The sequence below is a fragment of the Antedon bifida genome, chromosome 3 (genome assembly GCF_963402885.1).
Source record: "Antedon bifida chromosome 3, ecAntBifi1.1, whole genome shotgun sequence".
NCBI lineage: Eukaryota > Metazoa > Echinodermata > Crinoidea > Comatulida > Antedonidae > Antedon > Antedon bifida.
The window spans coordinates 9635383-9659423 of record NC_136228.1 but is presented as its reverse complement, the minus strand read 5'-3'; the positions used below and the strand labels follow the sequence as shown (position 1 = coordinate 9659423).

General features: G+C 33.1%; 2 protein-coding genes and 1 non-coding gene across 3 annotated transcripts; 2 read left to right on the top strand and 1 right to left on the bottom strand.

The window, feature by feature from the left end:
- Nucleotides 1-6908: 6908 nt before the first annotated feature.
- Nucleotides 6909-23941, bottom strand: LOC144837063 (uncharacterized). Its single transcript, XM_078692051.1, has 17 exons — nt 23715-23941; nt 23137-23237; nt 22500-22700; nt 22167-22255; nt 21117-21216; nt 20467-20588; nt 19054-19309; nt 18455-18561; nt 18137-18194; nt 17516-17660; nt 17328-17367; nt 16604-16655; nt 16175-16361; nt 14449-14566; nt 13166-13256; nt 12010-12504; nt 6909-7407 (listed from the first exon to the last, which is right to left on the bottom strand). Exons 1-16 carry the CDS (start codon nt 23890-23892, stop codon nt 12430-12432), a joined length of 1920 nt encoding a protein of 639 aa, XP_078548177.1. The 5' UTR covers nt 23893-23941; the 3' UTR covers nt 6909-7407; nt 12010-12429.
- LOC144838124 (5-hydroxytryptamine receptor 4-like) lies at nt 9475-10470 on the top strand. Its single transcript, XM_078693483.1, has one exon. The coding sequence runs from the start codon at nt 9475-9477 to the stop codon at nt 10468-10470; it is 996 nt and encodes a 331-aa protein (XP_078549609.1).
- On the top strand, nt 20685-20756 carry Trnad-auc (transfer RNA aspartic acid (anticodon AUC)). The gene has a single exon. It is a non-coding gene; the product is annotated as a tRNA-Asp (tRNA).
- Nucleotides 23942-24041: the final 100 nt, after the last annotated feature.

Here is a 24041-nt window from a genome sequence, read left to right as displayed (position 1 = left end):
TGCATTATGTAAGAATTATATTTCCCTAAAATCTGAAATATATATTTACTTATATTCTCAAATCTTATTAATTTAATATGATTTTTTCAGTCCCCGTTGACTGTATGCCTATTTATAGATTTCAATTACTTACCTAAAAATAGTTTTATTCAATTTAACAGCCTTATCTATATTTATTTTAATATTTTATTCCTGGAAAGTATTTCTGGTTTTACCATTTTCATCTATTATTAATTTTAAATTATTTTTCGGATTACTAAAATAAAATCTATAGATCATGTTACCAAACAGATTAGAAATTGGAACAAATTTAGGTTCCACATGATTATGAGAGGTAAAAAACAAAACAAAAATATACTCTAATTAAGATTTGAAACAATACTGTACCTTAAAATGTACCTAAATATCTAAAGATCACTTTTGTATAATATAGAACTTTCCTTACTGTAAAAATACCCCAAGTTTTTCAGTGGCATGTAAGTGAAATATATATAGGTAAACATATGCTCTATCCCATGTAACTTTCAGTATAGCAAAGAGAGTCTATAATATAGTTGAATACTGCAGTACATGCAGTAGGATAATTATGACATGACCCGTAATCTAACACAAGATTTCATGTTATCTTTGGAAGAGAAATTGTTTACGAAAGTTGTTTATAACAAGTTGTACTAGATGACCCTGTATGATGTTATCCCACATAAAGTGATAGTAGATTTAGATAGGAGCATGAAGAGAATAAGTAAACAGTGAGAAGTGTGATCTGTTATGTTTAGCTGCCGTTTGATTGAAATCAAAATATTTCCGAATCAATTAATGTATTTTTAACACATATATATATAGTCAAATCCTCTAAAAAAACATTTATTTTAACAAAATATTGTGGCAGTTATAACATGATTTCAGAGCACATAAAATTCAGAGAAAACCGTTTCAGTTGTGTGTATTTTAAAGGGTAGGTTTAAACTACATTGATTTTTTTCATGAGTGAGTGAGTGAAAGTGTTGGGGTGAGAATGGGGGTAGGGGGTGGTATTGTGTGTAGTGTGTTATATCTTAATTTAAAAACTGTGTCTTGATTTGTGTAAGATTCCATGTATGTGTATATATATAATAAATTAAGAAATAATATTTTTAAAGACAAGTAAAAAATAATTATTGTAACTGTTATGTCTCTATAATTATGTGTACAAAAGATAAGAAAATGTGTAATTTAATTTATGTTTGGTTATTCTTAAAAAGTTGTATAAAGTAATGTTATAAAATGCATCAATGCTAATTATTTAAATATATTCAAATTTTATGTAAATTCATTCCAAACATTTCACTCAACTCATACTTTATTTCCATATTTGGACATTTCATCATACAAATTCAATACAGTATTATTCAGTTACTTCTGTATAGATTTGCGATACACTAGATACCCTATTAAGGGGACACCTTTGGGACCAAACAATAGGAGTGTTCCCTAAATAGCCCCAGTATTATATATATTGCATCATTCATTATATAAGATATAAGTATCTCCTTTATAAAGGGCCACTGTATATGCTAACATGCAGCTTGTTGATGGTCTATAGAGTGCTTGTATTAACTTTGCTGTTCATTGCCTTCACTCAATGGTTACCAAAACAAAAATTAAATTTTAGAAAAACTAATTTTCCGCCTTCCCACCTTGTACTGCACTCCAGTATTGAACAGCCATGGATATTCTCCAGCAAAGTTACGGCAGTAGAGACATTTCAATTGCCTTAGTACCAAACTTAAACCAACTTAATACTCTTACTTTTGTATGCTGATTCTTCAACTGATGTACATTCATTGTAACATTAAAATAACGGTTTTATCTTTATTATTATTATTGTATTATTCTTATTAATGTTAATATTTATTATTTAATTGTATTATCATTTATTACTGCAGTAGAACGCCTTTTAAGGTGGCATCTTATGGATCAACAAAGTGTCCACAGAATAGGGGGATGGCCTTACAATATATATGGCCCTGACTGTTTGTTTCACAAGAAAGTGTCCCCTTAATAGTTGTGTCCCAACACATGGGTTTTACTGTATTACTGGTTATGATTGCATTGTTTTATGTTCATTTATTTCTTTATATTATAGTTTTCTTTATATTACAAATATTTTATTCCTAAATGTGTTGTTTAGTGATCGTCTTTTATCAATATAATTATTATGTTTCAAGATTTAATGATGTAGCGAATTTTTGTTATTACTATTCAATGTTACACTATATACTTTCTATTTATTTTATTATTGTTAATTATTATTCTGTATTATTTTCTTTAATGATTATTGTTTATTTGTGAAGAGATAGTAAGTGCATATTGTTGGAGTACAGTAAATATGACAAATTCATGATTTTAAAATAAGATATTTTTGTGTAGATATGTCTTGTACTAGTAATAAGACGTTACCTCCTATCATATGCTGTCAAACTACCATAAGTCATTCCTTACATAAAAATTGTGTAATAATATTTTCGTAAGATTTTGATGGTGCAATGCTGTTTGTTATTTATTTTGGAAGGAGTGAAATCACGATGGTTTCAATGAATTGAAGAAGAACGTATACTAGATATACCATCTGCTTATATAGTGTATACAGAAGTGTATGACTAGTATAGATCGATGACGGACCATATTTCAGTGTTATGTGTTTGTGGTATAAATCAGTACGTACTTAAGTATTATTTTCTGATCAGCTGTAAACAATTTTAGCTGCTACTATAATGTATACTTGAAGTAGTGCCATGTTTGCGATTATTTTACGCATAATGTTCTTCTAGGTGGCAAGACGTTAGTGAATTCACAAATAGACACGATTTGACGCGCGCTGGCGTACTTATCGTACGCACGCGTTCAAAATTTGCTGAAATGTGTTACGCGTGCGTTCAGATTTTGCTGAAATTTGTTACGCGCGCGTTCAAATTTTGCTGACATTTGTTACGCGCTCGTTCAAATTTTTCTGAAATTTGTTACGCGCACGTTCAAATAATGTAAAATGTTGTACGCAGCGCGCGATCACATGTAGCGTCATTGTGTGTCTCTTCGTGATGATTGGCTATTCATTGGGTTGTCGCAAACATGTTGTATGTTGGTGAGGTATTAAATGTGTATACCATCATCAACGACTTCCGATAACTGAAAATAAATTATGTCTGTGTAAAAATACTTTTGTTCCTTTTTATTGTAGGCCTAAGTGATGTCATATAATAGTTTTTCTATTAATAAGTATTAAAAATGCAATATTGACTCAAGGCCAAGATAGGAACTCGTAACAGTCCTTTGGTCTGGCTACGACAAATACCACAGTGCTGTACATATTCTCCGCGCCGCGCGATGGAACTGATCGTGTCGCAACCACAGATAAACCCTTTGATCTCCGGACCTCAGCATCCTGTTGTTAGATTGCCTTGATTCCGAAGTCGGTTAGTATTCTCCGGTTACATAATTATGATGCATAAAAGTTGTTTTATTTTCCTCTTTTATCAGATAATTAAATGTATTAATTACTTGTTTTATTTATTAAGTAAGTAAGCATACTGGCATATCTATTCTCATTCTCACAGATTTCCTCATCTTTATCGTTTCAAATTAATTAATTAAATTTCAGTATATCACCGGGCGGTTTAGAATTAATGTTCTTTGCCTCTTGTGTTTATATATCTATATATATATATATTCACCATGATGTTGTGTGAATTATCCATTTGAAATAAGTCGGTGAGCTAAAGCTTATTATGCAATCATCACATCACACTCATCACCAACACTCTGAATTAATCCACGTCGCGTGTTCAAACACTACAACGGTGCAGATTTTGTATGGTTAACGTCCTCTGTGTTTAATTACACAACGTCACTCCTCAGTCACCTGTAAGCTATCGTAAAATAGCAACTTTTTAATCCTATCAAGTAGTGTTTATGTCATCAATGAAATGACGGTGACTCTAATTGTGATATTCTCATTATCGCTAAGTTTGATCTTCAATCGAGGACGCGCTCTGTTCAGAACAAATTTGTCGACAGAGTTTATGAAGACAAAAGATCTCCAACATGCATTTGCATTTTTCGAAATGATCTTATTGATATTATGCGGTAAGACTTGTTTAATTATATTTTTGCATTGTACTATATTATTAATAATGCGATTTACATGATATACTGTGTCGCATCTGTATGTTTTTTTATTTTTACAAAGCAAACACTATAAAAAGTTACAAAATCTACTTTTGTCAAACGCTGTTTGTTTCTAAAATGTTTTGGTTAGAGGACTCATTGGAACATGTTTCGTCATATTTGAGCTTCAGAAGAGGAATTACCCAAGGAAGTCCATTAACAAATGTTACATAATATGAATTGAATCCACAACTCTGATGACATCACCGAAGACTCAGCGACCCAGTCCTCCTCTTAACCCGTTCCACTTTACTTACTCCCACACATTACAAACACATACTTCAAATACTAGGAAGCATCCGCTTCAGTAGGAAATATTATATTACCTCAAACGTTTTTAGATGCCTTGTATTGTTGTTTCTTGTTTGTTTTGTTTTCAGGACACGTTGTTTTCTTAGAAACTTACGTAGATCGTGCTTATATATACAAATTGATTAAAGGAAATAGGAAAAATGATTGTGAAGTGATTAAAATCGAAATATGTTTATGGAATAAATTCAATGTTTGCAGATAAATTTTGATGTGGCACTCATCTTTGAAACGGTATAGAGCCTGAGTAGATGCCCTGGAGATAGAACAATTACTCGAAAGGTTCTTTCAATCAAGTGTTCAATTATACTCACAGTCCTTGATCTGTATGTATATGTTAGTTTAAAAATATCTGTTTATTTGCAGATGTTTTGAGGAGATGAATAGTACGGTCCAGGCAGACGACGAACCATCATTTTTGTTGACAATTATTATAACTTTCTGCTTGGCGATCATCATAATTTTAACAATATTTGGAAATTGTTTGATCTGTTTAATCCTGATTTTGAACGAACCTCTCCGAACGTTGCCTAATTCCATTTTAGTATCTTTAAGCGTTGCGGATATTTGTGTTGGAATTGTCGTAATGTCTTTATCAGCAGTGGATATCATTAAGGACCAATGGATATTTGGTAACGTAATGTGCCGTGTGTGGATTTCACTCGATGTTTCGTTTTGTTCAACGAGCATATTCCATTTGTGTTACATTGCTTTTGATAGATATATGGTTATATGCAGGCCTTTAGATTATGGTAAATGGGTGCTAAGAAAACGTCAGCATTGTGTAACAATCATTTGTTGTTGGATTGTACCAGCTACTTTTTCAATTCTACCCTTACAACTTGGATGGCACACTCTGGGAATTACAAACGAGATCGTCAACATTGATGCACAACCAAAACACTGCATCTTTATGGTGAATAAAACATACGCTGTTATTTGTTCAACAGTCGCATTTTACCTGCCGAGTATTATAATGACTGTTGCCTATATACACGTTTACAAAGCGGCTATGAGACAAGCAAAGGAAATTACAAAACTCGAGCGTAACTTTTCATGCGCAAAAGAACGCACGAAATACAGAACAATCGTTCAGTTGGGTCACTGCGAGAGAAAAGCAACCAAAACTATATCAATTATTATGGGTTGTTTTATCATTCTATGGTTGCCGTTTTTCATACTGAATGTTATCGATCCATTTTGTAATTATTGTATCAACAAACAAGTGTGGTTAGTGGTCACTTGGTTCGGTTACTTTAATTCAATGATAAATCCTATTATTTATATTTCTTTCAATAGACCCTTTCGTGAAGCTGTTTATAAACTGTTTGGCATTGCAAAAGCATCAATAAAAGAAACACAAACAGGTGTGTAACAAAACGTTTGGCAAAGTGACATTTCTGAAGAACTCTTCGTACAAATAAAACAATTGTCCGTCATGTGTAACTTCTTCCAAGGAATGTAAAACATCACTACAAAGTTATTTTGTGTGCCATCCTCTGCTACTGAAACTCATGAAGTAGATTCACGTTCATATTTTTGCTGAATGTGCAACTAGTAGATGCGTTTGACAATCTCTTTTATAAACATACTAATGCCTTTGACGTACACGGTACCATATTATCACCACGAAATAAACTACATTTCACTGGAGATGAATCTGCTCGTATACATATCGCTCTATTATCTCGTAATATCATGAGTATCTTTTAAATCATCAGTTAATATGTTACCACGAGATTTCTTTAACAAATATTGGATCTTCATCATAGCTGTTTTTATGTCGCATATTAGATGTCAACACCATACCATGCAGATGTCTTAAAACAGGTATCATGCTTTATGATTATTGTAGATCAACAAGCTGTTGTAACAAGCTGTTGCAGTCTAGTTAGATGTGGTCGATCAGATCTGTTCATAGAACATCTAATGGATTTCTTTGGATTAATACATACAAGTACTAAATACATTATATTATCATGCCATAACATTTACAGATATCAACAACCTGCTGCAACTGCCTGCTGAGTCCAATGAAAGAGGATAATAGTGTAATACCATATACTTTGACAAAACACAAGTATTGTTAAGCTCTGTCTACACTATCAAACTTGTTTGACGAAAAAAGTGTGATGTGCCCAAGTTTGATAGTGATATGCTCAAATATGGTAGTGATATGACATCATCATGTCTATATATGGGCACATCACATACAGTTTGATAGTGTATGTGTAGACAGAGCTTTAAAGCAAGAATTACTATTCCAGTACTAAAGTAGGCATTTTTAATATATATATATATATATAGAATATACCTTTATCCGACCAACTATTAAAGTCATTTGTAAACAATAATTGAACGATATTAAACTATGCATCACCTGAGTCCCAGTAATTTATTCGTATATTCAGTATTGTAACATCTTTTTCCTTGGATTGCACATGAATTTAGTTAATGGTTCCAAAACAAAGTATCTTGGATCAGATAACAAATCATATCATAGCAAATATTCAATATATTTATCATGATTTATAGTATTCAATTTATTACACTTTATATTTCTCTTTCATTAATTTTATGATGTTTCCTTTTCCAGGAAAGATACACCCTTTGTTTCCTGCAAACCTTGATCATGTCAACATTATTGTAGCCTACTGCAGTTACTACATATTTTTACTGCAATAAAATTAATTTTAGTGTTATCAATTTATGAGGCAGTTTGTATGATTACCAAATTAACCTGCTAGATAATTTGCATATACAGGTTAAAGAGTAATCAACATTTAGTTACTGCAGTAACTGCAGTGACATAATTATGACATGGTCCTTTAGGCTTGGTTCCCACTTGGGCGCAATGTAACTACAGTGGTGGACCAGGAGGGAGGGGCCCAGGGCCTAAAAGTAGAACTTAATTTGAGAAATTTAGAGGGGCCAAGCCGACTGAATCTACCCCTGAATGTATGCACAACACAGGTTGACCAATTACAAGCGACAGTTCAGATTGTCAATCGTGATGTGATTGGTCAACTTGTGTTGTGCCTACAGAGTTTTGTTGCATCCAAGTAAGAAGCTTTACTTTACTAGTGTTTATTCACCATGCAAACCTTAACAGAATGATAATGTGCATTCTACTCCGCTTAATAACATAGCATACACTTGATCACTCTTTTATTCTCCACTGATTTTGATTGAAATTAAAATCTAATAACATTTGAATTTCAAATGTTATAATTGAAATAATAAATTTGAAATTGTATTCAAATGTTATTATCTAAATTAATATATGCATAAGCTGGTCTCACTTCATTCTTGATAGTAGATCTGGCACGCCATCAATTTTAAAATCCAACATCATCTGTCCCAGAGCTTTACCCTATAAAATAAACAATTACTATTTTAATATGACTTTGTAGACATACTGTACATATATCTTTAGATAAAATAACATGAACCAAACTGCTTATCATGCACAGCTTTACATCACATCTGAAGCATAAGGCGATGTGTGTATAGTACCTCTCTCAAATTCGAGGCCGGCCAGTTCATAATAAAAATAGTAATGTCTAAAGCTCTGTCTCCACTATCAAACTAGTTTGACAAAAAAGTGTGATGTGCCCGAATATGGTAGTTATATGATTATTATTATTATATATATCATCATGCCCATATATGGGAACATCATATTTTTTGTCGCATAGAGTTTGATAGTGTAGATAGAGCTTAATACTAATGGGGTATACTTAAATTTAAAGTAATACATTTTGAAACACCATAAACCATTGGTAAATAAGTTTGCTATGTAAGTATGTTCTACTACTACTACTAAACATTTCAAATTACTAAATTACTGTATGTAATTTGTTCACTCTTTATCTTTGGCGGCCAGTGACCAATGATTAATGATTGATATAATGAAGGATTGAAAATAATTGTGAATGACCTTTATGATCTCAGGGTTATTTCCCACATTTCCAAACTGATTTAATTCTCAATGCCACAAAAAATAAAAATAACCAAAACTTGAACTTGAAAGTTGACTAACCTGTGGATCGCTTCGTAGTGATGCAACACCACCACCACCAAGGGCGCCCTTTAGCAAGAAATTGAATCCATGGATACCAGGAAGCTCAAATCTAAAAAAGGTAATGATTAAATAAAGAGAGGGATCTACAATTCCGATCTCTTTGATAATTTTCAAGAATTTCAATATATGCAATAATATTTTTAAAAGTGTTAATGAAATTGGAATAACTCAATGGGTCGTTAAGACTTAAGATTATAAGAAATAGGAATAAGCAAAGAATAATTTCTCAGCTTTTGTTTTAATTATTTTTATTAATATATATCATGCTCTGTTAAAAGTGCTACAAATATCCAATACAAAAATCATGGATTGTTCATTCTTCTGATATAAATTGCAATTATTCTCGTAACATGAGTATATCAGCAGAATCAACCTTTGACCCATTGGACACCATCATAACATGAATTAATCAGCAATGTATTTCAGAGAAAACAGAAATCATGAGAAGGTTAAGTGGATTACTACTAAAAAGCAAAATAATAATTCCACAAGTGGTGTAATTACAAAGGTCTTCCTTAAAGATTGCCTTGTCCTTGTTTAGATTGGAAATAATTAGCCTGGTTAGATAATGACCTTAATTTAAAAAACAACAACTTGATTTTGGACACCTGCTATTCATTCAGCTTGAAAAAGTAAAGTTTAAACTTGACTACTTTATACAGTCATTTGAGTCAAGTTGCTGAGTGGTTTGAGCACTGTAAACCACAGCCAATTATCAGCACAGGTTCCAGTCACTCCTCTGCAATAGTTCTGGTGGTAGAACACTTATTGTTGGATGAACACTGGATGGAGGTGTCTAGTGTATTAATTTGGCGTTCTGGTACATTTCCAGGCCGTTTAGCACTTCATATCTGTTTATTTGCAGATGTTTTGAGGAGATGAATAGTACGGTCCAGGCAGACGACGAACCATCATTTTTGTTGACAATTATTATAACTTTCTGCTTGGCGATCATCATAATTTTAACAATATTTGGAAATTGTTTGATCTGTTTAATCCTGATTTTGAACGAACCTCTCCGAACGTTGCCTAATTCCATTTTAGTATCTTTAAGCGTTGCGGATATTTGTGTTGGAATTGTCGTAATGTCTTTATCAGCAGTGGATATCATTAAGGACCAATGGATATTTGGTAACGTAATGTGCCGTGTGTGGATTTCACTCGATGTTTCGTTTTGTTCAACGAGCATATTCCATTTGTGTTACATTGCTTTTGATAGATATATGGTTATATGCAGGCCTTTAGATTATGGTAAATGGGTGCTAAGAAAACGTCAGCATTGTGTAACAATCATTTGTTGTTGGATTGTACCAGCTACTTTTTCAATTCTACCCTTACAACTTGGATGGCACACTCTGGGAATTACAAACGAGATCGTCAACATTGATGCACAACCAAAACACTGCATCTTTATGGTGAATAAAACATACGCTGTTATTTGTTCAACAGTCGCATTTTACCTGCCGAGTATTATAATGACTGTTGCCTATATACACGTTTACAAAGCGGCTATGAGACAAGCAAAGGAAATTACAAAACTCGAGCGTAACTTTTCATGCGCAAAAGAACGCACGAAATACAGAACAATCGTTCAGTTGGGTCACTGCGAGAGAAAAGCAACCAAAACTATATCAATTATTATGGGTTGTTTTATCATTCTATGGTTGCCGTTTTTCATACTGAATGTTATCGATCCATTTTGTAATTATTGTATCAACAAACAAGTGTGGTTAGTGGTCACTTGGTTCGGTTACTTTAATTCAATGATAAATCCTATTATTTATATTTCTTTCAATAGACCCTTTCGTGAAGCTGTTTATAAACTGTTTGGCATTGCAAAATCATCAATAAAAGAAACACAAACAGGTGTGTAACAAAACGTTTGGCAAAGTGACATTTCTGAAGAACTCTTCGTACAAATAAAACAATTGTCCGTCATGTGTAACTTCTTCCAAACATTCCCGTGTTGTCACAAGGAATGTAAAACATCACTACAAAGTTATTTTGTGTGCCATCCTCTACTACTGAAACTCATGAAGTAGATTCACGTTCATGTTTTTGCTGAATGTGCAACTAGTAGATGCGTTTGACAATCTCTTTTATAAACATACTAATGCCTTTGACGTACACGGTACGGTACCATATTATCACCACGAAATAAACTACATTTCATTGGAGATGAATCTGCTCGTATACATATCGCTCTATTATCTCGTAATATCATGAGTATCTTTTAAATCATCAGTTAATATATTACCACGAGATTTCTTTAACAAATATTGGATCTTCATCATAGCTGTTTTTATGTCGCATATTAGATGTCCACACCATACCATGCAGATGTCTTAAAACAGGTATCATGCTTTATGATTATTGTAGATCAACAAGCTGTTGTAACAAGCTGTTGCAGTCTAGTTAGATGTGGTCGATCAGATCTGTTCATAGAACATCTAATGGATTTCTTTGGATTAATACATACAAGTACTAAATACATTATATTATCATGCCATAACATTTACAGATATCAACAACCTGCTGCAACTGCCTGCTGAGTCCAATGAAAGAGGATAATAGTGTAATACCATATACTTTGACAAAACACAAGTATTGTTAAGCTCTGTCTACACTATCAAACTTGTTTGACGAAAAAAGTGTGATGTGCCCAAGTTTGATAGTGATATGCTCAAATATGGTAGTGATATGACATCATCATGTCTATATATGGGCACATCACATACAGTTTGATAGTGTATGTGTAGACAGAGCTTTAAAGCAAGAATTACTATTCCAGTACTAAAGTAGGCATTTTTAATATATATATATATAGAATATACCTTTATCCGACCAACTATTAAAGTCATTTGTAAACAATAAATGAACGATATTAAACTATGCATCACCTGAGTCCCAGTAATTTATTCGTATATTCAGTATTGTAACATCTTTTTCCTTGGATTGCACATGAATTTAGTTAATGGTTCCAAAACAAAGTAACTTGGATTAGATAACAAATCATATCATAGCAAATATTCAATATATTTATCATGATTAAATTATAGTATTCAATTTATTACACAACACTTTACAGTATACTTCTCTTTCATTAGTTTTATGTTTCCTTTTCCAGGAAAGGTACACCCTTTGTTTCCTGCAAACCTTAGGGATTATGTCACCATTATTCTAGCCTACTGCAGTTACTACATATTTTTACTGCAATAAAATTAATTTTAGTATTATCAATTTATGAGGCAGTCCCTGCAATAAACAGTTTGTATGATTACCAAATTAACCTGCTAGATAATTTGCATATACAGGTTAAAGAGTAATCAAAACGTAGTTACTGCAGTAACTGCAGTGACATAATTATGACATGGCCTTTGGGCTTGGTTCCCACTTGGGTGCAATGTAACTACAGGGCCTAAAAGTAGAACTTAATTTGAGAAATTTAGAGGGGCCAAGCCGACTGGGCCCCGCCTTGAATCTACCCCTGAACGTATGCACAACACAGGTTGACCAATTACAAGCGACAGTTCAGATTGTCAATCGCACTGTGATTGGTCGACTTGTGTTGTGCCTACATAGTTCTGTTGCATCCAAGTAAGAAGCTTTACTTTACTAGTGTTTATTCACCATGCAAACCTTAACAGAATGATACTGTGCATTCTACTCCGCTTAATAACAGAGCATACACTTGATCACTCTTTTAATCTCCACTGATTTTGATTGAAATTAAAACCTAATAACATTTGAATTTCAAATGTTATAATTGAAATAATAAATTTGAAATTGTATTCAAATGTTATTATCTAAATTAATTTATGCTTAAGCTGATCTCACTTCATTCTTGATAGTAGATCTGGCACGCCATCAATTTTAAAATCCAACATCATCTGTCCCAGTGCTTTACCCTATAAAAAAATAATGTAGACATAAAAGAAGTCATGAACCAAACTGATTGAAACTGATTTTTTGCTTATCATGCACATGTGTAATGTACGCAAACAGGCCCAACAGCTTTACATCCTATCTGAAGCATAAGGTGATGAGTGTATAGTACCTTTGTTCTCTCAAAATTGAGGCTGGCCAGTTCATAATAAAAATAATGATGTTTAAAGCTCTGTCTACACTATCAAACTAGTAAGTATGATGTGCCCGAATATGGTAGTGATATGACATCATCATGCCCATATATGGGAACATCATATTTTTTTGTCAAATAAAGTTTGATAGTGTAGATAGAGCTTAATAGTAATGGGGTATACTTCAATTTAAAGTATTACATTTAGAAACACAATAAACCAATTGGTAAATAACATGTTTACTATGGTTACATGTTCTACTACTAAAAGTCGACTAAAACATTTTAAATTACTAAATTACGTAATTTGTTCACTCTTTATCTTTGGCGGCCAGTGACCAATGATTAATGATTGATATAATGAAGGATTGAAAATAATTGTGAATGACCTTTATGATCTCAGGGTTATTTCCAACATTTCCAAACTGATTTAATTCTCAATGCCACAAAAAATAAAAATAACCAAATCTTGAACTTGAAAGTTGACTAACCTGTGGATCGCTTCGTAGTGATGCAACACCGCCACCACCAAGGGCGCCCTTTAGCAAGAAATTGAATCCATGGATACCAGGAAGCTCAAATCTAAAAAAAGATAATTATCAAATAAAGAGAGGGATGTTTAGAATATGTGACATTTCCAATTTTTGAACACTTTCTAGAATTGTTTTCAATATATGCAATATTTAAGTGTACCGAAATTGGAATTAAGCAATGGGTCTGAATAATATTATATATCATTATTATTTTTGTTATGATGACATCATAACAAAAATAATAATGATATAACTATTATTTTCTCAGCTTTTATTTTAAATATTTTGAGTATACATGCTATTAAAAATTTCCAATATAAGAATTATGGATTGCTCATTCTTCTGATATAAATTTTTAGACACTCTCATAACATGAGTATGTCAGCAGAATCAACTTTTGACCCATTGGACACCATCATAACATGAATTAATCAGCAATGTATTTCAGAGAAAACAGAAATCATGAGAAGGTTAAGTGGATTACTACTAAAAAGCAAAATAATAATTCCACAAGTTGTGTAATTACAAAGGTCTTCCTTAAAGATTGCCTTGTCCTTGTTTAGATTGGAAATAATTAGCCTGGTTAGATAATGACCTTAATTTTAAAAACAACAACAACTTGATTTTGGACACCTGCTATTCATTCAGCTTGAAAAAGTAAAGTTTAAACTTGACTACTTTATACAGTCATTTGAGTCAAGTTGCTGAGTGGTTTGAGCACTGTAAACCACAGCCAATTATCAGCACAGGTTCCAGTCACTCCTCTGCAATAGTTCTGGTGGTAGAACACTTATTGTTGGATGAACACTGGATGGAGGTGTCTAGTGTATTAATTTGGCGTTCTGGTACATTTCCAGGCCGTTTAGCACTTCATTGGGCTAACAACCCTACCGCTTGAATTATTTTGTTATGGAAACCATGATGGGATGGAAAAAATAAAATGACTTATTGTATAATGTAATTTAGACATCTTTAAAGAACCCAGTGAATCTTATGTCATGGTAGACGCTTTGCTGTGCCTGGCTAATGTCCATAGAAGGCCTAATCTGAATTCTAATCTCAATTGAGGATGAATATTGTCAAACATAAACAAACAAAAAGGAATAAATATGTGATATGCCCATATATGGACATGATGATGTCATATCACTACCATATTTGGGCATATTGCTACCATATTTGGGCACATCACACTTTTTCGTCACATATACTTTGATAGTGTAGACAGAGCTTTATCTAACCTTTGAACTTGGTTGTCAATATCCGATTCAAGAATATGTCCAAAGTACTTTTTTACTGCATCTTCTGAGAGTGCCTCACGCAGGTAAGGGACAAAAGCCGGATCACGGGAGATAACACCTGTGAATAAGCAAACAAAAACAGTTTATTAAAAATACTAGATTCTCAAGGACGTAGATTTTCTCACCTTAGCAATGAAATCTATTTGATACGACACACACGGTGTTAAAAACACACACAAGGTTTCTAAAAACAAAAGATCTTGCATGTTATACTGTATTACATTACCAAGACAAGTCAAAGTTCCAATCCATTTGAAATTAGGCACTTTGATTTGACTACTCCATGATGGTTATAAGAACAGTGTCACAATAATCCATTTGGACAAAAGAACGAAAAGAAAGAATCCACTTGGACAAAGAATGCTAATATGAATAAAGTTCTGTCTAAACTATCAAACTTAATGTGACAAAAAATGTGATTTTTTCATTTTTTTTCATATTTGGGCATATCACTACCATATTTGGGCACATTACATCTTTTTTGTCAAACTAGTTCGATAGTGTAGACAGAGCTTAAGGTTTAGTTCAGATTTAAAGGTTTGTAAAGTCTTTTTTTAAATACCATGTTTGAAGTAGATTCGCACAACTTACCAATCATATATTATTGGTTGGTAGTTTATATGTAGATAATTAGTATAAAGTAGTGTCAGAGAGCTAATTATGTCAGATTAGGGCAAAGCATCTGAACAATTAAGTTCATATTACGTATTTACAATCCCACTACAATCCAAGTATGATTGCAATTATGATAATTGTAAAATCTGATCTTTAAGCTAATTGACCTTAGCCTTCTGGCTTAACTATATTTCCGACCTTAGGCTGAAATTCAGTACAGGCCTACAAATGTTAGATGATTGTGACTAAAGACAGATAAAATGAACATAACATTGGTTGATAACGGAATAATTAAATCCTCTACAGAGGCATGTCAATCATGGTGAAGTTTTTTGGTTCTTCAGAAAGTGTGACGCCATAGAGGGCGCTAAAATTACAAATAATCCAAACATAGAGGATGCTATTTAAAAATAAAGGGACAGTAAACACAGGTATTCCAGGCACTTTTTCATTTAATTTCATTGTGCAGAACAGGTTGAAAATGTATCATGAATAACTGCACAGTTTTTCACCATTAATTAACAAAAAGAGACTTACTGTAGTAGAACCTAATACTAAATTTATGCACTATTGATGTTGCAATCGAGAAGTTGCACCCTTAGCGGGAGAAGTGGGATCATTCAAAATATAAAAAAAAATTATCATGATTATCTGGAAACTTGAGATGTCTAGTTCTTTAACACCAAGTGTGTTTCTTTATAAATGGGTGTATCCATATTAAATTCAGTATATGCTACCCATATTTAAATGATAAGGCAACTTTGATAAAACAAATTGGCTTCTCTAGCATAAAACATGTTTACTTAAAGAAAAGATTGTAAAACTCAGAAATGAATGAGTTTAACATAGGCCTATAAATAGTATTTTAACATTTCCTTTTGCAATTTGATGTATTTTCTTCTGATTTTTCTTTGTTGTTTTATTGTCTTAATTATGCCAAGCAAAACAATAAAATTTCTTGAAACTTGAATCTTTAACAATACTGTGAAATGTTTTTGTGGTTGTTGGATTCAATTGGATGAATTGTAGTAGTAATAGTCAGAATGTTTACCTATATTTGCACTGTTTCCCTTGTCCCCACTTCTTGCATAGGCTAGTTGGCCTAGTGTATAACTAAATGTCCCTGTTTCACATTTGCTTTCTGTAGGAGTTTCTGGGGTTGAATTACTACTTGATGATGTTGTTCTAGGCTGTTGAATCTCCACGGTTTCTTTGTGATCATCTACTTCAACATTAACCTATTTTAGGGTTAAAAATTAGAAAATATAGTACGCTTGGACACACTTGTATTCAAAATGTCTGATCTTCAGAAAACTGACAACACACTCAATACCACAGAGTTGCCAATTAGAAATATGAATTATGAATTTTTCCATGGTAACTAACAATCCTATTTATTTAATCAACTTTAATCCCTGAGGTGATATTGGCCCTTGTTAAAGGAAGTTTTTCATCTTATATGTAAAATTAAAAAACCTACCGTAACATTTTCTTTGGGATAAAGGAATGAAAATAACTTGAGCACAGGTGAGCTGAAATAAAAGACATATAGGTAGGTATCATATCATTGTATATTTTACTCTAAAACAAACATATATGACCGAGTATAATCAAATGTCAGAGTATAATCCCATGTCCAAGTATAATCCCATGTCCGAGCATAATCCCATGTCTGAGTATAATCCCATGTCCGAGTATAATCCCATATCCGAGTATAATCTCATGTCCGAGTATAATCCCATGTCCGAGTATAATTCCATGTCCGAGTATAATCCCATGTCCGAGTATAATCCCATCCCCATAATTCCATTGTTAATGTAAAATAGGATATATTCAAAACAATATCCCAATAACACAATTTATAAAATAATTTCTTAGATTAGAAATCATAGTAATATCAGTCCATAAGATGTTTATAATAAATTCATAATTAGTTGGTACCACATTTTTAGATACGCATATTTATTATAGATATCTTTTTAATAGAAAAAATATTATACCTCCTGATATTTGTCAAACATATATATATAATATATATATATAATTTGCCTTTAGATTTATATATATATATATATATAACGATATTTCATTTTTCTTAGTTGGGAGGTCTGCAAGTTAGGCCTATTTGCCATTCATCACTTATTTGAAAAGGGTGCTTCACCCTTGAGTACCCCCTGACTAATGACTTGAACATTGCAACTTACACTCTTGGCCTCCCTCCGACAATACCAGTCAATCCAGGGCCTATAAATTAAAGAATTATAATCATTATAATTTCTATATTTAATTTTAAATTGATAATGGATGTTTAATTACAGTACACCCAAAAGAAAAAGATACATTTATGATCTTCTATTTCACGACCTTATATAATAATGGTAATATTATTTACACATTCCAGTTCCAGCTGGTGCGATCTCTCTTGACAGGATCTCTAAGGCTTTCTTTTGCGAGTGTTGAGCTGCCATCCAGATGACAATCTCTCTTGGATTTGGCGAATTACTATGAGGACCATATGATTCTTCAGCGCCAATCATCTGCACAAGAACAAAACAAGAAAAAGTTAAGTTGAGTTTTATCAATTTCAAACTGTGTGTAGTTATGGTATAAATATCTGTCCGCACTATCAAACTAGTTTGACAAAAAAAAGTGCCCAAATATGGTAGTGATATGACATCATCGTGGCCATATAAGGGCCATTACATTACAATACATTTTTTTGTCACATAAAGTTTGATAGTGTAGACAGAGCTTTAGTGACATTTCATTTTCAAAAGATGTCACATGACTATGCAGCTATTGCGTCTTCAGACATTCTGAGCATGCTCATATTTTTATTTACAAATTTTTTATGTGCAGAACTCGATAGCTGCGAGGTGAAGTGCCATTTAAAAAAAAACAAGGGGTTCAAGGGTGCATGCGACCAATTTTTTAAGCTCAACTTGTTCTATTCAATATAGAAAGAAAGAAAACCTTTTTTCCAATAAAAGTAACATAAATATTTGCAAGTTACCTGTATATTTGTTTGAGTGAAATCTTCAAGACCAAGAAACTTGAGAATTTTCCTGACTCTGTAAAATAAAAGGTGTGAATTTATTTATGCTCTGTAAAACATAATATATACAGTAATTGTATGGGATACGAACCCATGACCTTTAGATCACTAGCCTGGCGATCATATCAAGCTTGCGCTGATACAAGCTCAAGGATGTAGCAGGCATTGAACCAACATAATTATTTAATTTCTTAGTACTCCCAAATAGCATTGCGTCAGGGAGCCAAGTTATTTGGTCAGATGTTTTTCTTTTATAATACATTCAATTTGATTTACCTTTTCAGAATGCTTTCTGCCGTTCTTCTTCCTTTTTCTGCTGCATTAATTCCTGCGGTAGGGCATACTGCTGTTACCCTGTAACCATCTGTATAAGTTGCACTAACCTGTAAAATGTAGGCTTAAGCTCTGTCTACACTATATATATGTGACAAAAAAATGTGTTGTGCCCATACATGGACATGATGATGTCATATCACTACCATATTTGGGCATATCACTACCATATTTGGGCACATCACACTTTTGTTGTCAAACTAGTTTGATAGTGTAAATAGAGCTTTAGATAATTAGTTGATATATTTTGACAGCTCTTCTAACCTAAATATTCTCAATAGAACACAAGGACAAGACATTTTGAACTCTGACCTACTAAGTTCAATTCCATACTATTATCTTCTCTCCTTTAAAAAAAATTATATTTCAAATTAAAATTAGATAAATGTCAGAATATATATATTAATCCTATACTGACTCATTGAGTTACAGTGATCTTGCTCACTATTGCTGACCTATTTTATATATATGCATACATTTTCTTTTTTTGTTGATTCAATTCAGTACGATAAATAAGTAGAAAACTGGTCATAGAGCTGTACCTTATATTTATCTGATGGTATTGAACCTAGAGCACCTGTCACGGCCACACTTTCACCCTCAGTGACCTGGGTCAACTTAACCTGACTGAAATCACACGTAACATCAGGAAGGAGGTAGTTCTTAGGGTCACCAATCTCGTACACAAGCTGCTCTGCAACTGCCGGTACCGACACAAGTCCGCCTGTTTTGGGTGGTTTGGTGATGATAAATGAACCATCGGAAGAACACTCTGCTATTGGGAAACCAATGTTGTCCCTAAACAAACAAAATTAGGTTATAGAGAAGTCAAAATATATTGCTTATATACTGTATGTAATTATTATTATTTTTTTTTTCAACGTATCCAACAGCGAGCACAAACTTGCCAATTACAGGATAGATAAACTATTTTATAATTTAAAATACGTCTCATTTGAGGCTTAGGGAGTGGACTTGTGAGTTGCAACCCTGGCACTAGTTCAGGATTGAACCCTGGATTTTGGGATTGGAAGGCAAGCACGTTAACCACCAGGCTACAGCTCCATTAATTTCTATAAGTGTAGTTTATTTTCATATATCTTCGGATTCAATTAAAGCCCCCTTCCCTACGTTTTTTAGATCTAATTTAAGATCACAAACTATATTTAAAGTAAAAATAATACTATATGGTCCTATTGCGATAACTTTTTTCGTCTTTAAACGGTTAAAAATGTGAAAATTAAGTAGATTCTAATAATTATAGCGGCCCGCTATAAATCCCAAAATGCATTGCGCGCGGATTGATATTTTTGTTTTCCACCTGTAATTCGCCCACTTTTCGATCGATCGTGAGGCCAAAACAAATGGAAGACTCCTAACTTTTCAGCGAAAATACCGGGTTTTCCCCAATTTGTATCAACGGAGTCTGGCAAAAATAGAAAGACAATTAATGCAGCAACTATACAACGTCAGGCTAGGTATATAGCTAGCGTACGATGTTCGTACGTTACCGATGTTTACCAGCTAGGCCTACAAAACTAAGCCTAGCTAGGCTAGGCCTAAGACCGTCCACGAGAGGTCGATCGCCGCGAGCTACTTAGGTAGTGCATTGTTTCTCACTTTTTATCATAATTTACCATAAAACGTACATTTAAGACAAGGAATGACATGGTTTAATGTTTTTAAAGTGATATATATGTATTATTTTCCAAAAAACGTCCAAAATTGCAGGGAAGGGGTCTTTAAGAGTTCAATTAATAATAGTTATGCTATTATTTGTATATCACAACGCCACAATATTATACCATTTCTATACCAAAAAATTATATATTACAAAAACATACAACACTTATTAGAAAAGTATAATTAATTACATAAATTATAAAAACTAATGTGATAACTTTTTCATTGAACTTTTGTATTTTGGTTTTCAGTTTTAAACTGTACATACTTACCAATCTGGAACGGTATGCCAATCAGTAAATATACCACCAGTCACTTGGGCTCCGCATTCTACTAAATGGCCTGCTAAGCTGCCTTGAGCCAATAGGTTATAATCGTCAGTGGTCCATCCAAACTACATTACATGGAAAAAATATATATAGTATACAGTACAATAGATGATGGTCACATAAAAAATATATATATATTGAGTTTAAACAATACCATGAAAGCCCCAGTGGTCTAATGGTTAGGACATCTGCATATCAAGCAGGCGGTCCGAGTTCGAGTCTCGGTTGGGGCGACTTTTTCTCATTCTCACAGATTTCCTCATCTTTATCGTTTCAAATTAATTAATTAAATTTCAGTATATGACCGGAGGTTTCAAATTACTGTTCAGAGCCTAATGAGTTTATATATATATAAATAAATATACGCAAGGAAAATTAAAAAATTTACTCCATTAATAACATATGGCAGATTAGAAGATTAAGGAATCGATGTTAGGCCTAGTATCAGTGAGAGATATTAGATTTTTACCTTGATCCTACCTAGGCTAGCTAATGTGCACTGGTAGGTTTAAAAAAGGTCTTCATTACAAGTATTTTTTAATAAAATGTTGTTGCGGTTCAGTATTGGAAGCAGCCATTGAAAAGAGACTTACTGTGTGCATTAGGGGTCCCAAGACAACAGCACTGTCCACACATCGTCCAGTGATGACCACATCAGCACCAAGATCCAAAGCTCTTGCTATTGGTGTCGCACTGATGACAAAATATGTTGAAGAATTGCAACAAAGAGAACCCAACCAAGTAGGTATTAAACGTATTGTGTATTTTTGCAGGGGTTTCATGATTGAACTTATAATTAAGCTTAAAGATGTATTGTCCCTTGAAATACGAAAAAATGAAGGTCAAAATATTCTAAATTTAAATTGGCCATATCAAAGTAATATTAAAGTTATTCACTTTAAGTCAAAAATTCGAGCCAAAAACAAGTTTACGTAATTAACAGGTAAATTAGTTTGATTACATTGTGTCTGGAAAATCGTTGCGAGCGAAAGTAAACAAAGATTTCCGAACCACGAGTACGCATTATGCATATGCTAATTAGGATTGTTTACAACTCGTCATGGTTGAGAAGGTATTTTCACACAGATCGTGAGGAAGTTTTATGATTATGCATACAGAGTAGCCAAACAAGCGCGTTTCATTATGGGATATGTTTTGATCGAAAACTTTGACTGGAAGTCAAAGTTATTTTTTTAACAAAAAAACGTCTGTATTTCAGTTAAATGATTTTTTTTCCGACAAATGTTTGGTGATAGTTCTTAACTATTATGATACTTCAAAATGACCCACCTTTTTTCGAAATCTTTTATTTTTTATTTTTAACAACAGAATATATATTAACATATGCATTCATCCTTGTCTACACTATCAAACTTTATGTGACAAAAAAATGTGATGTGCCCATATATTGACATAATGTCATATCACTACCATATTTGGGCATATCACTACCATATTTGGGCACCACACTTTTTTTGTCACACTAGTTTGATATTGTAGGATGACACCACATCCTGATTGACTTTCCTTGCAAGATCAACCTCAGGAATGTAGTGTCCCAAGTTAACTAGGCATCAGGGAGAATAAGAGCTGAATCACATGTGTGATTCATAGAGCTTAGTCGCACCATGTTACAGACTTACCCTAGATAGGCATTCATACTGACCAGAGACTTTGGCATAGATATACCGGAATCAATGTCACACACACTGCTTTCAAATATATCAGATTTCTGAGAAAGAAGTTATTTAGGTTGGTTCAGTCACATTTAAGAAATAGGTTGGCTATCTTGCAATTTTGTAAAAATAGAAATTAATTACGGTTGGATTGTATAAATTGCGCATGGTACATGATCATGGCACAGACCACAGAAAAAGTGTTCTTATTTTTGCCATGTCTTGTTTTTGAAGTTATACTCCTACAAGTAAAACGCAGATAAAATAAATTCCCCCAGACATATTTACAGAAAAGCAAACCTTTGATATGATGTTATCACCAGTTACGACTGCAACCTTTAGGTCTACACCAGACTTCTTTGCAACCTCTTTTAGAGCAGCAGCACAACTGTGTGGGTTGATACCTCCTGCATTACTGATTACCCTCACTCCTTTCTTCTTTATGTCTCCCAGAAGAGGTGCCATTACTGCTTGGATAAAATCTGGTGCATAACCAAGTTCCTTTAAATAAAAAATACTATATATATAAAAACAACACGGTATTCTTTATAACTCTCCCAATACAAGACACCTTTGATTACACAATACAGAATTACTCCATTAAAAATTACCCCATACACATAATTATTACCATAATAAATTCATCTATTAAACACATACATAGTATTACTATAAATGTTAAATACAATGGTAAAACGAATTGGCACCTTTTGGACAAGAAAAGTCTGGTTTTGGGGCAGTTTTTGGTTTTCGGAAAGTTCAGTAAATTAGGAAACTTGCATGCATGGATATGTTTATAGATATCTGTATAGCATACATAAACAGGTTTAATTATATTTATTCAAAAACACATTGCACGGGTCAAAATTTGTGAGTGCGCAATTTGAGTTTGCTACACAGACATGTATTACATTAAAGATCAAGAGTAACTTTTTACCGGAAATTTGTGTTTTGCAGCTGTAAGAAGTGACATTGTTATTTCGGATAAGTAGTCAAAAACCAGAAAATCAATGTTGCCATAGTGAACTAGTTGTGGAGCTGAAAAATAAAAACAATGATTAGTATTATTGATGTTCTTAATCTTATGCACTTTTATCAGACTATCTTCAATGTTAAGTTCGCCAATACCAAGTGGTGAAACATGCATGACCATTACCAAAAAAGTCTGAATGGGACCAAAAAAGTCTGAATGGGTGCAAAAAGTTCAATTATTGTCAATTCAATAATCAATTTTATTATTTACACTTGTTAATAAATTAAATGTATTATTTATTTTTACTATATATCAAACTTTTATAATTATTAGCCTAATAAGTTCATAAAAAAAGAGTGCGAGTCAATCCTGTATTGATTAATATAGGTATAATGACCACTAAATCTGACAAGAAAAAGGTGGGCATCTAGGCCTAGTCGCAAGCATTGATGGTGTAGTAGAGGCTTCCTCCACCACCTTTCCTGCCTCCCTCCTCCTGCAGGTAATTTCTCCTGCATGCATAGGCCTATATGCTTACTAACCTGATGTCGCTGTATCGCCCCAAAACCCAGATGCACATCCAATTCGTAACTTTCTTTCTGATGCTTGGGAGCTACAATATCGTCTAATCAATTCATTTCTCGAATTCACAGAGACATTATATAGACTTGAGAGTCTAGTATTCATTCTAAAAAACAAAGAGCACTTTGTTAACGACATCTTTTTACGCCGTGTTTTTGTTTGCTTCTTGTGATCTGGGGATATCCCTTTTGGCTCAGTATATAGAGGGCGCAATTTCGATTAATAGAGCATATAAAAATAGAGATTTCAAACGGCCTTTTTTTTATTTATATAGAAAATTCAAAGAG

Excerpts from the sequence above, each read along its gene's own strand:
- LOC144838124 (XM_078693483.1), top strand. The coding sequence starts at position 9,475 with ATGAATAGTACGGTCCAGGCAGACGACGAACCATCATTTTTGTTGACA.
- LOC144837063 (XM_078692051.1), bottom strand. The coding sequence starts at position 23,892 with ATGTCGTTAACAAAGTGCTCTTTGTTTTTTAGAATGAATACTAGACTC. Across the intron at positions 16,362-16,603 it reads ATCCCAAAGAAAATGTTACG|GTTAATGTTGAAGTAGATGA; the intron begins GTAGGTTTTTTA and ends ACCCTAAAATAG. Across the intron at positions 13,257-14,448 it reads ATTGACAACCAAGTTCAAAG|ATTTGAGCTTCCTGGTATCC; the intron begins GTTAGATAAAGC and ends ATCTTTTTTTAG.